This window comes from Maniola hyperantus, chromosome 27 (genome assembly GCF_902806685.2).
Source record: "Maniola hyperantus chromosome 27, iAphHyp1.2, whole genome shotgun sequence".
NCBI classification, from domain to species: domain Eukaryota; kingdom Metazoa; phylum Arthropoda; class Insecta; order Lepidoptera; family Nymphalidae; genus Maniola; species Maniola hyperantus.
Genome location: NC_048562.1, coordinates 3,976,520 through 3,991,993, shown reverse-complemented (window position 1 = coordinate 3,991,993; position 15,474 = coordinate 3,976,520). Strand labels below are relative to the sequence as shown.

The following is a 15,474-nucleotide window of genomic DNA, read 5'->3' as shown; positions in this document are numbered from 1 at the left end:
CAAAGTTTGTTTTGCAACTAAAGTTGTATTCCTTGTATGTATTTTTGAAAAAAATCTGTTACACGATAAGGGACAAAAAGTAGGTTAGCTGCGTCTCTGTTTATCACATTAGTAACTTTATCTGTGCTCTCTTTGTAGTGTGAATGGGAAAGCAAACTTTCCTTTATCTAGCTTTATTACTCTATCTACGACCCGGCAGGAAATATTGTACATCGACCTTAGGAAGAGATGGCGGTTTCGTCTCAGTCGTTGAGACTGACAAAACGTCACATAAGTATGAGTGACAGAGACAACGCTCTACGAAGCTGAAATCTCTTTCTAAAGGTCGATGTAAAGTACGCGGCAGAAAGTAGTGTACATCGGCCTTTAGAATTACATTTCGGCATTGTAGCTTTCTCTGTCACTCATACCTACATATATAACGTTATGTCGGTTTCAACAACAGAGACGATGCTCTACAAATCTGCTATCTCCTTCTAAAGGTCGATGTACATCACTTTTTGCCGCGTACTTTACAAAATTACCTGCAGACTACTGTACGAGTACGTTGCATGTGTTTAGTTAAGCATGTCTACGTAAGGGCCAAGACACATTGGGGCAGAGTAGAAACGAAGCGACAAGTTTAAAACTGCTAATGTAAAGTTCAGTAATGTGCCTTGAGCCTAAGTATAGTACGCGACAGGTCAAGATGGCAATCGAACTGGGGACGCCCCCACACATCCGCACAGCGCGGGTCACATGCGGGTTGCGCCCCTGCCTCATACCCCGATTGCCATCCCGACCTGTCGCGTACTATAGGTATAATGCATTCCTAAATAGTGGATGTTATGTAAATTAGTAAGTACTACCCTTTACCAGTTGTGTTAAAGCGGTTATAGTTGGTGTGAAACCGGTTAAAACCAGTTTAAACTAGATTTAACTTTTATAATATTTGCACACACACATTTTGAAACTTCGTCAAAACGCTAATTTATCCGTACTAATATTATTAATGCGAAAGTGTGTTTGTCTGTCTACCAGTTTTAACGGTACATCCGTTTAATCAATTTTGACGAAATTTGGCCTAAGCCCTTCTCATTCGTTATTCATTCAACCCATTGCTGACCCACTACAGAGCACGGGACTCCTTTCAGAACGAGAAGGGTTTAGGGTTTAGTTTAATTTATTCCAGTTTAAACCGATTTCTAACCGGTGGTTGCCAAGCAGTGTATAGTATTCGATGCAGTTTAGGTTATGCTGTTAGTCGAAGCGAGTAACTGGGTTAGTCAGTCAGTTACTTACCACTTCGCTAGTGAGGCAGTTGATAGGGGTGGCTCTCGGCGGCGGTGCGGGGCGAGGGGACCGTCTGCCTGAACTAGGGGTGGCGCCTCGGTATGGTGTTAGGGGGTAGCCTAGAAAATATACCTAGTATAATATCAATGCCTTGTGGTGGTTAAACTAGTGTGCCTAAGTGTTGCGAGTCCCTTTCCGACACGTCCGGGGGGAAGAGCATGACATTTCGGCTTTGTAGAGCGTTCTTTGTCACTCATACCTATATGACGTTTAGTCGATCTCAACGACAGGGACAACGCTATACAAAACTAAATAAAATAATCCATACCAATCTTTTGACGACCCAACGGTTTAACCGATTTTGATGAAATTTGGTACAGAGTTAGCTTACATTCCTGGGAGGGGCATAGGGGCACATTCCGGAAAATTAAAAAGCTCCTACGGGATTCTTAAAGGCCACTCTGTTTAACCGATTTATATGTTACAAAGGTAGCTTGCATCTCGGAAATTGACATAAGCAATTTTTTATCCCGGAAAATCAAAGAGTTCCTTCGAGATTTTTAAAATCCTAAATCTATGCGGACGAAGTTGCGGGCATCATCTAGTCTTTAATAATATAATTACCTTGTTCACTACTACTGGACTCCGTGAAACTGGGGGTCCCCTCCGTCCACGTAGGCGTGGAACCCTCCACTGACGCGGGGGGCGTCCAACATACACTGAAATTATTTACGTAACTATAAATATAACACAAACCTCAAATGACAGCTGGTATAAATTGGATAAGAATGGCTGTGGTTATAATTTTTATATATAAAGGAAAAGGTTCTGCTTCTTTTTGGACGCCCCAGAATCATCAACGCCAGCGTGGTCGGCCGAGGCGACGTTGGCGTGATGAATTAGATAAATTTACAGTTACGTGGCCTGAAGAGGCACGAAATAGAAAATTGTGGAAGGATCGGAGGGAGGCCTTTGCCCAGACGTGGGACAGCACAGGCTGATTTAGATTAGATTAGATTAGAAAGGAAAAGGTGACTGATTGACTGACTAAGTGTTCTATCAACGCACAGCTCAAACTACTGGACGGATCTGGCTGAAATTTGGCATGCTCGCGACTTCGTCCGCGTGGATTACACAAATTTCAAACCCCTATTCTAACCCCTTAGGGGTTGAATTTTCAAAAATCCTTTCTTAGCGGACGCCCACATCACAATAGCTATCTGCATGCCAAATTTCAGCCCGATCCGTCCAGTAGCTTGAGCTGTGCGTTTATAGATCAATCGGCCTTTTCCTTTTATATATTTAGATGTCTAGGGATGATGGAAGAACCCCCCCTCCCCCCTTCGTCTATAGCTTACCTAGCTTCATTGCTCCTCGCACTGCTAAGCGCGGCCGGGGTCAACGCTAACGACGAAGCAGACGACGTTGTCATAACACTTGCAGCACTAGACGCTCCTCTTCTTCTCCCTGATGCACTTGAGGAGGTCGTTGAAGATGAGTTTGTGCGACTGGTCCTCGGAGGCAGAGATTCTTCGAAGGGCGGCGGCGGCGTCGAACAACAGGATTGAGGCGGCCCAGCTATAAACAACTAGCGTTACTAGAGTGCTAGCTTTGATGATGAGCGTTTAAAGGAAGGCACTATTAACTAAGTAGTAAAGTTACTAACGAGACGTGCTAGTAAAGTTATGCATGATGAACACAACAAATATATTATGAACTATTAAGTGAAACTAAAGTCATTCGAACTTAAGGCGAAATGGGATTGAAGTTGTACACGGGTGTAACGTAATCGCTTAGTGTATTGAATGTTGAACGTAAACACGAAATTTTATTGAACTTGGTTTTATATCAATCGAATAAAACTGGTAATTATAAACTTCGCGATTTTTTTTGTATCGAGCTAAATTCGAAACGTAATTTGGCTCTCGTAATTCACTAAAGAGTATCTTTAAGTCTTATAATATTAAAAAATAAATAAAGAAATTTGTAGTTTTTGAGGCAAAACTTGATTCTTTGAATATTCGAAATGTGTCTTAAAACCGCTTTTAAGATGCATTTCGCCTTAAGTGGTGCAGGCACTAGTGAAGTTGAATTATTTAGGTCGAGAAATTTTACAGTACAAATCCCGCAAATTGTTAATTCGCGTGGCCGCCATTTTAGTGACGTCAGCACTAGACTGAAGTTTCGAGCTGATGGTATATTTTTACTTCGCCTTACGTCAAAATGACGTCATTTGGATGTTAATGAGACGGTTCCAGCGCAATAGCAATTTGCAGGACTTATACGGTGGTCGATGTGTTTTTCAAGAGACGATAAAATGCTACTAAATGCTTGCTTTAGTAATTAACTTTTAGGATAAGCGCTAGTAAAGTTATGTACCTATGATAAATACAAGATTTTTAATCACGCTGAATTATACAATGACATCAGATATAAATAATATGATGAACAATTAAGTGAAACTAGAGTCGAACTAAAGACAGTGCAGGCACTGGTGAAGTTAAATTGTTTATTATGGTCAAAAAAAATTCCATGATAGGTGCGATGATGTTTTTTCAAGAGACGAATACGCTACCTACTAAATGCTTGCTTTAATGATGACGATTAAGGGAGACGCGCCATTACTAAACAGTGAAGATACGTTACGTATGAAAACAGGTGCCAGTAAAGCTATGACATTAAAAATATTATGAACTATTAAGTAAAACTAGAGACTAGAGTCGAACTAAAGTTAGCGCTGGCACTGATGAAGAAATGATGTCGATGTATTTTTTTAAGAGACTAAAAACGTATTACTCAACGCTTGCTTTAATGATGACGATTAAGGGACACGCGCTTCTACGACTACTAAGTAGTGAAGATATGTTACGTATGAAAACAGGTGTTACTCGTAGTAAAGTTACAACATATAAAGTTATATATGATGAACTATTAAGTAAAATTAGAGTCGAACTAAAGATAGCGCTGATGAAGAATTTCATGATACGATAGTCGATGTGTTTTTTTAAGAGACTAAAAACGTGTTACTGTTGTTAATGATGAACACTAAACGGCAGGCAGTATTAACTAAGTTGTAAAGTTACTGAAGAGAGGTACTAGTAAAGTTATGCATGATAAACACACAGTTTTAAATCGTGCCGAATTGATAATAATAAAGGTTAAATGCTACATGTAAAACTACTAATGATGAATAGTATCATGCTAAATCATTTTACAAACACATTGGTTATAGTGTTTTATAGTGTTAATGCCCAAAACGATGAAACAAGTGAAAATAAAACGTGAACACAAACAAAGGGCAGTGTTAATGCCAAAAACGATTGGGTGAAAATAAAACGTGAACACAAACAAAGGGCAGTGTTAATGCCCAAAACGATTAAGTAAGTGAAAATAAAACGTGAACACGAACAAAAGGTGAAATAAGATGAAACCTAGTGCAATAATTTAATAATAGAAAACAAATATTACACAGTATTACAAAAATATCACATGAGTTAGAGCAAGCTTATAAAAATGCAAATCACAATGCGAACGATAACTACATAATTTATGTCACAATAAAACTACGAAATACATGAAAGACATTTGTATTTTAGAAAAAAAACATGCTTTATAATCTCTTTCCAATTTCGCTTCAAAACAATTTATTCGGCCTAAAAATCTCGGAATATCTTCACAATGACATTTTGAAAATATGTAATCTACACAATTTCTTCAAATTCCTTCCTCATATCATAATATAGTATGTTATTATCGTGTAACTTCATGACACCGCTTGGCTTCGGTCTTTCTATTTTTTTAGGTTCGAATTTCGGTGGATTTGGTTCAGGTACGATGGTTACAGAAAACTTCCTTATTTTATCGTGAACATTGCCCGGTTTAGTTTTCAATGGTACTGGTTCTGGTGCTCTTCGTTTTTTATTGTAATTAGGTCTCTTATTTACGGTGGGAGCTGGCTTCGGTGGTTCTGGTTCGAAAACTTTCTTAGTTTCTTTAAACAAGTCACGACTTTCAACAGTTGATAGAATACTATCTCGTGAAGACGCAACTGAGGCACTGTCTTCTGCTTGAATTTTTAGTATGTGCTTTTGGAACATATCAATTTTAGTTTTAGCTTTCTTATGGCAAACTACTTCATCTTTATTCGCGTTGTCTCTAGAATGTTCTTCTGTATACGTTTTGATTTCAATCTTAGGTTTAGACTTCGTACGAGCGTCCTCACGGTTCTTATCCTTCTTCGATTGGTTGAAATTGAATTTCTTCGATAACCCGTACATTAAACCACCTTTGCTCTTCTCGCCTATTTGATTTCGCTTCGGATTCTCATCTGATTCTGCCTCTAGATTCAAATCCCGGTTCACTGTAGGTATCTTTTTCAAAGTGTTTATTCTTGACATCAAACTTGATTTCATTTTCTGTCCGAGACTCGTTTTAGGCGATTCGTTTGTATACGAATGAGTCTCTGAAACGCTTTCAACAGGTGTCAATGTACTTAGAAGATGCTTCGATTTAGGATCTAGCGTGTCAATAACAACTTTGTTGCCTTCAAGCATTTCATGTACGATAATAACTTCATCCTCACTCGAATCAGTGAATGATGCATCATCATAATCACCTGAATCTAGATGTTCTCTCACAGCATTGTCTATATTAAACTTAGCCATCATAGTGGACTGTGCTATCAAATCTTTTCCCGTATTATTTCTTTGTGTGATGCTGTCTCCTTCATCTGCGTAGCCCAAGAAAGAGTTCGATGCTGCTAATTTAGTAACTTTAAGTGAATGATCGGATATGGAGGGTGCAGGACGGCATGCGGGTTTTCTAAATTTCATATCATGCCCATAATAACCGAAATCGTCATCGCTACTCGTTAAGGGTGTCTGCGGTGGTATTTCGTTAACGGATATGTGCAAGCTTGGATAATCACCTTTGGTCTCAAGGCTAACTTGAGAGACGCCGCCTCCCCGTTTCGTTTTAGGGGAGCCTCGTGGCGGGACGGGTGGAGGCACTCTCTGTTTCTGAGAGCCTTTGAGAACTGCTGGAAACGCTACATCAGGTTCTGATGTCGCCGTCTTCGGGAGCGCTGGCGCTAATTTAGCAGCTGTAGAAACCGGCGAAGTTACTGACGTGGGCGTAATTTGAGCTGTTACATCGGTTAGTGACACTACAGGGTGAAGAGAAACTCGACAAATTTGTATAGATTTATTACAATAAATAATGAAAATATACACAGTATAAATAAAATATACATCACGTAAATAGTATTATTATATTGGCACCGGAAGGAGAGTTAGTTAAAAGCACGGAGTAACAAAAGTTTTTTGTGTGTTTTTTTTCAATTGGAAGCGTAGTTAGTAGTAAGTTACATTTGGCGATACGGAGACGGTTTATATGTCCAAAATAGCATGTTTGTATTTATATTTTTTGTATTGAGCTTGACCGCCAATGTATCGTATTTATTATTGGTGCATTGTTAGATTGAGAGTGAATATTTTGTAGTATAAAAATATAGCATGCAGATTTTTAAGGAAGAGAGGTTTAAAGTAAAGTGGTATACCCAATAGTAATATAGATCCAATAGGTCAATAGCAGCATGGAAAGAATAGAATTATGACAATAAGATTACTTTATGAATTACTTATAAGGGTATAAACTTGAGCTTCTAACATATTTAGTTTTTTAGTTTTAAATATGTATAAGCAAAGTTACGTGTTTATATTCATTTTTGTAAAAAATCCAATTATACACGGCATAAATCTATACATATGTATATGTATAGGCATTTATGTAATATCTTATCTGTTCTAAGCAAACAATAGTTATCAGATACATAGCGAAGTCACATTTACATGTATTTACAGACTGTATAAGAGGTGTATAATTATAGCATTTACTGTCAGTCTCACCTGCTTTCACGGCGACGCCACTTGAAGTTGTAGCCCCTATCCGATTGAATGCGTGCAATATATTTACTTATTAATTTACAGAAATGTATATTAAATTATATTTGTAGGTAATATATTTTTGTATAATTAAAGTATAAGATACGACTTTCACAGGTTGCGATGGCAATCGGGGAGGGAACGCCCCGCACGTCACCCGCACCGGATTAGCGCGGGGGCTGCGCAGGTGTGCGGGGCTTGCCCCCCCCCCCCCCCATACCCATCCACGCCATGTCAACCTGTCGCCGACTATATATTTTATTAAGATGAGCACGTTTGCATCTTAGAGAGCAATATCTACCACTTACCATCAAGTGAAGCGTAGAACTGCTAAAAATTGCTATTCAAGACCTGATCTTAGCTCTTAGCTAAGATCTTAGACTAGACCAATTTCATTCTGTTATTTTTAGCTATAAATGGGTACGGGTAAATTCAAATCAATACAACAATTATTATTTTGTGTAAAATCTCATTTATTCCATAATTTCATTTTATATTATATTGTAACATTGTAACATTATTTTGTGATCATTGCAATATTGGTACAATAGAATCATAAGCGTAATTAGGTTGAGAGATTGAGCCCATAAATGTAATCCATCCCATCCCTATAAATAGTAGAAATACAAAAGTGTTTGTGTATCAGAATGTCATTCTGATTGTTACCATTTGTTACATTATATTCTAAGAAAACAAAAACCTCCCGACGGACTTTTAAAAATCTTCTTTCACGCAGACGAACTAATGGGCATAAGAAAAGCGCAACACCACTCACTGACTGACTAAGCATGAAATTACTTAATGTCTACTGCAACGGCAAGGAGGTTCCTCGTAATATGATGTAGAGATCAGGCAAGAAAGGAATTCACTTACTCCTAAGGGGTATAGAAGGTTGTTTGGTAGTAGTATATTTTAGACCATTAAGTTTCAACTATTTTTACTGACAAAAATATAATCTCACCATAAGATTTTATTTTCTCCAAACTTCCCTTTAATCTAATTACGCTTATGTATAAAAACAAATATTCATTTGAATACGGTTCTAATTATTATACATTTTTTATTATGTCTTTATACATCCTGTAACTATTTATGTCTTTTTATTGATTTTTATGTTTTGTATAATCAGTGAAAATTACTAAATGTTGTGAAGATACATTATTTAAATAAATTAATAATCATGAATAGAATTAAATATAGTAGGTAACCATTGAATAATTGATACAGTAGTTAACTTACGCCTCAAAGGGCAAGTGTCCATAAAACTTGCAGAATTTAGTTTTGGCAAGTCAATTTTAGCCTATTTTTGGGAAATAAAATTTTCAGTAAATTCACGTAGACATGACCTTCTTTTACAGATTTTATTGCTATACCTATCCACAGAGATAAGTTAGTACTTAATTTTTACAATATTGAGACAATATTGACAGCTGCAGCAATATGTACAGACAAAATTACAATATGCTCTAAGTTTTTGTGACATATGTTTTTTATTATTGTCATATATTAACATAATAATGTCATACTATTGTTTTAATATAAACAGATTTTGTTTCAATGTTTTTTAACATTTCAACGTTTCATCAGTATCCATATTATAAATGTGAAAGTGTGTTTGTTTGTTTGTTGATTTGTCCTTCAATCACGTCGCAACAGAGCAACGGATCGACGTGATTTTTTTACATATATGGCATGGGTATAGTTAAAGACCTGGAGAGTGACATAGGCATTTTTATCCCGGGAAATCAAAGAGTTCCCACGGGATTTTTGAATATCTAAATCCAGGCGTACGAAGTCGCGGGCATCAGCTAGTTTGATAATAAGATTGATATTATTTTAAAATTATAATACATACATACCCGAGAACAAATAAAACACACTGTATATATTATGTACAATCCAAGTTTCTATACATTCTAAGTAACTTTTTTCATATTATACAAATATTATTTTAGGAATGTTCTACACACATCACTGGGTCATTCAACTTGTATACAATATATGTATACCTACTTAAATCAAATTAATGATGCAAAATAATTATGATAAATAAATAATAATTAACTACACAATCCTACCACTATATTTCGATACAGATTTTTTTAAATAAATTAATTTTAAAATTACACAATTGGGTATTTTCCTACTTTTGAATTTGACAAATATTATTACTTTATTATAAACTAGGATAAAAATAATGACGTACGATGAAAAAAACATTAAAATCCAACAAAGATTTGCAAAGTTACAGGCATTTTAATTTTGGAGTGGGAGGGTCTTCTATCCCTTTCTCGCAAAACGAAAATTTGTATGAAACCGCACGAAGCTACTATGGCATTAGTATTTAGTAAGGTGTGACGTCAAAATGCTATATCGCTATTTCTGTCTAATCAGAAATATTTAAATGCTTATAACTTTTTTGTTATTCGATCGATTTAATTAGTTTTTTCAATTTAAGTCATTATTTTTATCCTAGTTTATAATAAAGTAATAAAAAAATTGGAGTCAAATACCCAATTATTTCGATCGAGTCAAATGAGCCCAGCCTAGTTGTAGAGGTGGAATTTTGCTTGAGATTTACAATTTATTTGAAGGCCGAAATTTTAATGCTCAATCTATCTGTAATCTGTTGACAAGTTACTTGATATCGTTGTTTTTGACAAAAAATACCATACAATTTTTGACAAATAAAATTTGACAAAAAAATACCATACAATTTTTGACAAAATATAAAATTTGACAAAAAATACCATACAATTTTTGACAAATAAAATTTGACAAAAACAGTAAGTCATTTAAGGAAAAATAATGTACTGGCACCATTGACAAGTTTACTACTAAGCTGGGTTTTTCTACATTTTTGACCATCAAATTCCTGATTTGTATGGTAGCAAAAGTAAAGGAATAAATACAGGAAAAACTACCAAGGACTGCTTAAATTCTCATAAAAGAACCTCATACATAGGTACTAATGTAGTCTTTCAATTTATATGTATGTCACAAAAAGTGAATTGTCATACGTAAAATTTAGTACCATAACAAAAACTTTATTTACATGACTGAATAATATTGCCATAAAAATAAATTACTTTGTTAAAGAAAAGGACTTATTAACGTATGACAATACTATTTTGGTGCACAATAATATCTAGGTATTTTCCAACTCCAATGATTTGATTGAAGTATTAGTCAAATCTGATTAGGTGAGATCACAAATAGCAATTCAAATAGTCAATCTTTAAAATATACACTAAAAATTTCAAAAAAAAAAACTGTTAAAACATGGTATTTAAAAATAAGACACTTCTCTGTGGGAATTTTGATACGAAAATTTCTATATATCCCAATCGCACAGAAATACCAGTGCAAGAAGATGCTGCTTAGGCAATCCAAAAATTAAATTATTGGCCGATTAATAATTATGAATGACAGTTTGAATGTCGGAAGAATTTAACTAAAAATGACAGTAATAGAATTAAGATAAGATATGATAAGATATAATAATCTCAAGCCGAATTTTGGGAGAAAATTTTACATCAGAAATCTTAAAGCGTGAAAGCTCCCACTTTAATCAGAATTAGCTTTACAAAAAAATTAATAACATCTCTAGAACACCGCGCGAGCAAAGCGAATAGCTTTAACTGCAAACTTAATGCCCATATACCCTTATAAAATTAAGCTTCAATCCGCCGGCGGTACAAATATGATAGTACTGCCGCTATCTTTCCCTTGATAGATCGCTGCGTTTTCCAAACTCGGTACATAAACAATTTCTTTCATAACTGTTTCTGTTGCCGAATCCTCGATATATTCATCACCGTTAAGTTGAACGACAGAAACGTGTTTCCTCAATTCAAATTCGTTGGCGCTACGTATTATTATAGGAGATTCTGGTTTTATATAAACAGTTTGTGTAGATCTGACTTTACGGAAACGCATATCTTTTGGTAGGGTCGACGCTTCTCTATTCTCGCTTATTGTAGGTGTTACACTTCTAGTTCTATAACTAGATGTTAAAGATTTCGGTAGTGTATTAACTTCTCGCGCATTGTTGGTAGTGTCGGGTGTGCTATCAGATTTGACTAGTCCAATATCCATGAAGAATTTCTTAAATTTCTCGACGAATGTCGGAGATTTCGCTCGGTTCAAGCTACTCGATAGCCTCTCGTTGGAATGTTCTTTGGAACTAACTTCGTCGATTTTTTCAGGTATGTTGGACATGCTTTTATGTTTTTCAAGGTTCGTCGGTCGTTTCCAAGATTTGTCTTCGTCGTCATCGATGAATGGTATATCTTGGAGGTTATTGTCGTTCCGTGTATCGACTGCAGCGTCTTTAAGGATTTTGACGACCGGGGTGTACGTTTGTGCGTCCGCTACGTATATTTGTGGAACGCTGGTGCTTGTATTGTCTGTCTGTATGCCGCTATCGGCTAGACTGCCGTTTATATGTGAACTGCCCGCTCCAGTACTTAGTACTTTAGTTAGTTGGTCGGATAAGGATTCCATACGATCATGTACAGACGATCTGTATACGTTATCAGCGTAAGACGGGCCTGGTTCTCGTGTAGTTAGATTCGAAGTATCGAAGTCTATCCGTCTTTGGAACGGTAGTCTATCTCTATCTAGTATTTTCAATCTATCGGACAGTACTGAGGGATATTCTGTCGGTATTGGTGGATGCCTTTGGTTCCACGTAGATATCGTCGTATCGGTAAAATCGCTCATGCTAGATCTCAATGAAGATCTAGGTGATAACCTAGCCTGTCTCAAGTAGTCTGGGTTGTAATCCCTTATGGGTCGACCGATGACTTTTCCGCCTGTGTTTGAAAAATCGTTTGTTTTAATTTCGTGGTACATTGTGGTACATTTCAGTTTATTTTGTCACCCCGGTCGTCTGTCCTTATGCCGGGTCAACTGAACACCGTTAGCACAGAAAACACAACTTTTCTTTTTTTTTTAATAATTAAATAAAACACAGGCAAAGGACTGCCAGTTTAAAAAATTTAAGTTAAAATCACGCAACGTTATTTTATTTTTGAAAAATTAAAAAAATACGACAAAACGCACAACGGCTATAAGGGATAACAAACACCGGATAGGAGGTAGAGGGGTGGGGATAAAAAATAAACTGAAATGTATAATATAATAATATTATCTATGGTAGGTACCAAAAAAATATAAGACCACATTCGCTTGTTAGGAATAAGGGAATCCTAGCTACTGTGTTAAAAATACTACAATTTCTAATATACGTTTTAAGTGTATTTTTATTCATATAATAATAGAAAAAATCGGTTATTTAATCATGCAAAAATATATACTTAAATAAATATTAAAATAATTTCGACATGCAAAAAATAAAATTTTAATTTTCCATATTATTATTTTTTGTGGAAAAAATCGTAGTTTTTCGATAAAGAATAATAAAAATACACTTTTAGTACAAAAAAGAATACACTGCATACCTGTAGTGTCGATTTCTTCCTGCGGTCTTGACGGCTTCGAGATGCTCTTTCTTTTCGACGGTGAGTGTTTCAATGCTGTAAAAAACAATTTTTGTGACTTATACCACTTTGATTCGAGACGCAAAGCATTATTGTGGTTTCGTAACATCAAGTGTCGATAAATCAGTAAAATACCTTAAGCCGCAAAGAAAAATTAATAGTAGTCGGTCTGTAAAAATATATTTATTGAACGAACAAAATTTAAGATCTTCGCTTATAGTAACACTCAAACGATTTAAATAAATGAAATGAAAGAATTCATCAAAAATTCACAGTATTGCATTTTGTATAGTAAATATGTTACATTAAATTAAATTGCAGTCTAGAATATTGAGTCTGTCAAAAATTACAAAAACCTTTATCAACCGGTTTTTTAATAATATCAGACAAAAAAACACGGAAATTTATTTTAGAGTTAGACCATCTCGACTGAGTATTAGAAATTAATATTATAATCAACCACAATAATACTTTGTAAAATAAAAAATTTTAAAAAATAATAGAAATAAGCTCTGCAAAAAAGCATCAAATTAATATTATGTACTTGTGCGTGTCAAAACGCAAATTAACATTTTTTAAGCTTAATCTAAGAAAAATAAAAAATAGATAAGAAAAAAGAAAGAAAAAAAAATCGATGAAAATCATGCTAGAAGGTATAGAAAGGGTAGCATAGAAATAGTATGCTGATATAATTATAAAAAAATAATTTATTCGCGTCTATTTACAATTTTATAAAACGGAGAATAGTCGTAATAAATTCTACAAAAAACATTTCCTTATTTTTGGACATTCCGAAAATTTTCCATATCTTATTTACTTTCTCGATGCAAAATATTTTAATAGAATAATGGAAACAATACGATGGTAGAATTTATATAATTTACAAAGTCAGAGATATAGCATGTTCCAAAATAGTACTAGCAAAATTAGAATTTTAATGTTTTTCATATTAATTTCGTCGCCGAAAAAAGAGTTTTCAATACCTCCAAAGATATGCCCGATTTTAATTAACAGTTATGTTCCAAAATCTTAAAAACACTTTTTTGGAAAAAAAGGCTTTATCGAAATCCTAGATGAAAGCTACATTCAAAAATCTAACTACGGGGAAACACAGTAAAAGAACTTATACGGACATCTGCATTCAAAGAAATAAAATTAACAATTAGGTTCATTTTCATAAAAGTAATACTTTTTGACATAATATATAGTTAAAAACATCTCTGTATGCGATAGGAACTAGCTTACTACACGACGGAGGAACTAAAAATCACATACAATGAAATTGTTATAATACATGAAGTAAGGTAAACTATTCTAGTATTTAATGACATGAAAAAATATAAATAATATTCTACATAACTACAAACTAGTTTCAATTATTCAACGGATTATAACAATTTCGTTCGGAAGTACAAGGACGTAACGTCACAAAGATATTCAAAAAATGTAGAGAACATGCTTCATTCGACGCAAAATCGTAAATATCTCGACTTACTCAAACCTCCAAGGACGCGCGCCAGTATCCAATTTCGGACAATTTGTGGGAAAAAAGGGAAAACAGACATTATTTTCGTAAAAAAGAAATGTCTTGATCAATGTCAGGGGACGTGCATGACTTTCATGTTTAAAATAAATGGTCATGCGAAAAAAATCGAAATCAACGTAAAAAACAATTTAAAAATTTAAATACATGCCTAATTCCTAAAAAATAATTGTTAAAATTGCATTGCAAGTGTAACGAAATCCGTAAATTGATATTATTTTATTAATATAAGTTAATACAAACTTAACATTCATCATAAAAATGAATGCCTACTCAAAATAGGTTAGGTGTTGGTGCATCTTTTTTAAATAAATCCGACGAATCTCTGATTTAATTTTCAATGTATCTACTTACATCGAAACTAATTAATATTAAAAAAAATTAAAATAATGGTAGTTATAGTAAAACTTTAATTAAGTCAAATAAAAACCTTGAGACGTAGTTCTGTGATGAAAACATAAGATTAGCCACAATAAAAAAAATTATTATAGGTTTAAAGTATAGGTTTTTGACATCTGTCAGTTACATAAAAATAATATTATCTCGCACATTATTGTTACGAGTAACTGACAGATGTCAAAACGCATACTTAAAACGGCCGCTCTATAGTAAATTATTTTTGCAATGCTGCTTAAATAGTGTCGTAGGATGTGTTTTATTTGGAATCGTCGTCTTGTTAGAGCCAGATTCATAGCTCGTATAAGGTAAACATAGTTTAAAAACAATTTTTTGAAATACACCAACACCCACCCCGTTGAACAACACACACAACAATACCTATGTAGCTGGTGACCAGGGTTCGGAACTTGCGGTGGTTGCCTTTGATCTCCGGTAGGTCCACTGATCAACAAGTTTATATACTTTTATATTATATTTATTGCTTATATTTACCACTCAATTATATAAGCCAATAAAAATGACAATAAAATCGATTACTTTTTAACAAAATATTTTACTCCTATTTTTGTGTATTTTTTCTTTATATTTTCCTAATTTTAGAATATCAGATGAAATATTTAAAATAGATTAAAAATAATGTGAAATGAGTAATAAAAAAATATATACAACGTTTTATAAAAGAGTCACGGATTTTATAACACGCTGTACATAGAAATCGATTCTAAGACTTACCAACAATAAATTAATCAACCGTCGATTCTTTCAATTTATTTTAGTATATAATTTTGATGCATAAATATTTATAAAATCTGAA

At 34.4% G+C, this 15,474-nt stretch overlaps 1 protein-coding gene across 17 annotated transcripts in view; it reads right to left on the bottom strand.

Moving 5' to 3' along the window:
* PIP5K59B (Phosphatidylinositol 4-phosphate 5-kinase 59B) overlaps window positions 1–15,474 on the bottom strand; it is a 65,098-nt gene that overhangs the window by 16,277 nt on the left and 33,347 nt on the right. For 3 of the 17 annotated variants that reach the window (XM_069507892.1, XM_069507889.1, XM_069507891.1), the window contains exons 13-19: window positions 15,039–15,101; window positions 12,680–12,754; window positions 7,179–7,214; window positions 6,200–6,436; window positions 2,631–2,850; window positions 1,897–1,991; window positions 1,282–1,391 (exon numbers count right to left, since the gene is read on the bottom strand). In XM_069507892.1, the coding sequence (XP_069363993.1) occupies window positions 1,282–1,391; window positions 1,897–1,991; window positions 2,631–2,850; window positions 6,200–6,436; window positions 7,179–7,214; window positions 12,680–12,754; window positions 15,039–15,101 (836 nt within the window). Of the gene's footprint in view, window positions 1–1,281; window positions 1,392–1,896; window positions 1,992–2,630; window positions 2,851–4,828; window positions 6,437–7,178; window positions 7,215–8,366; window positions 12,032–12,679; window positions 12,755–15,038; window positions 15,102–15,474 lie in introns of those variants that run through there. The other 14 variants (XM_034982548.2, XM_034982550.2, XM_034982551.2 and 11 more) reach the window with 10 other exon arrangements.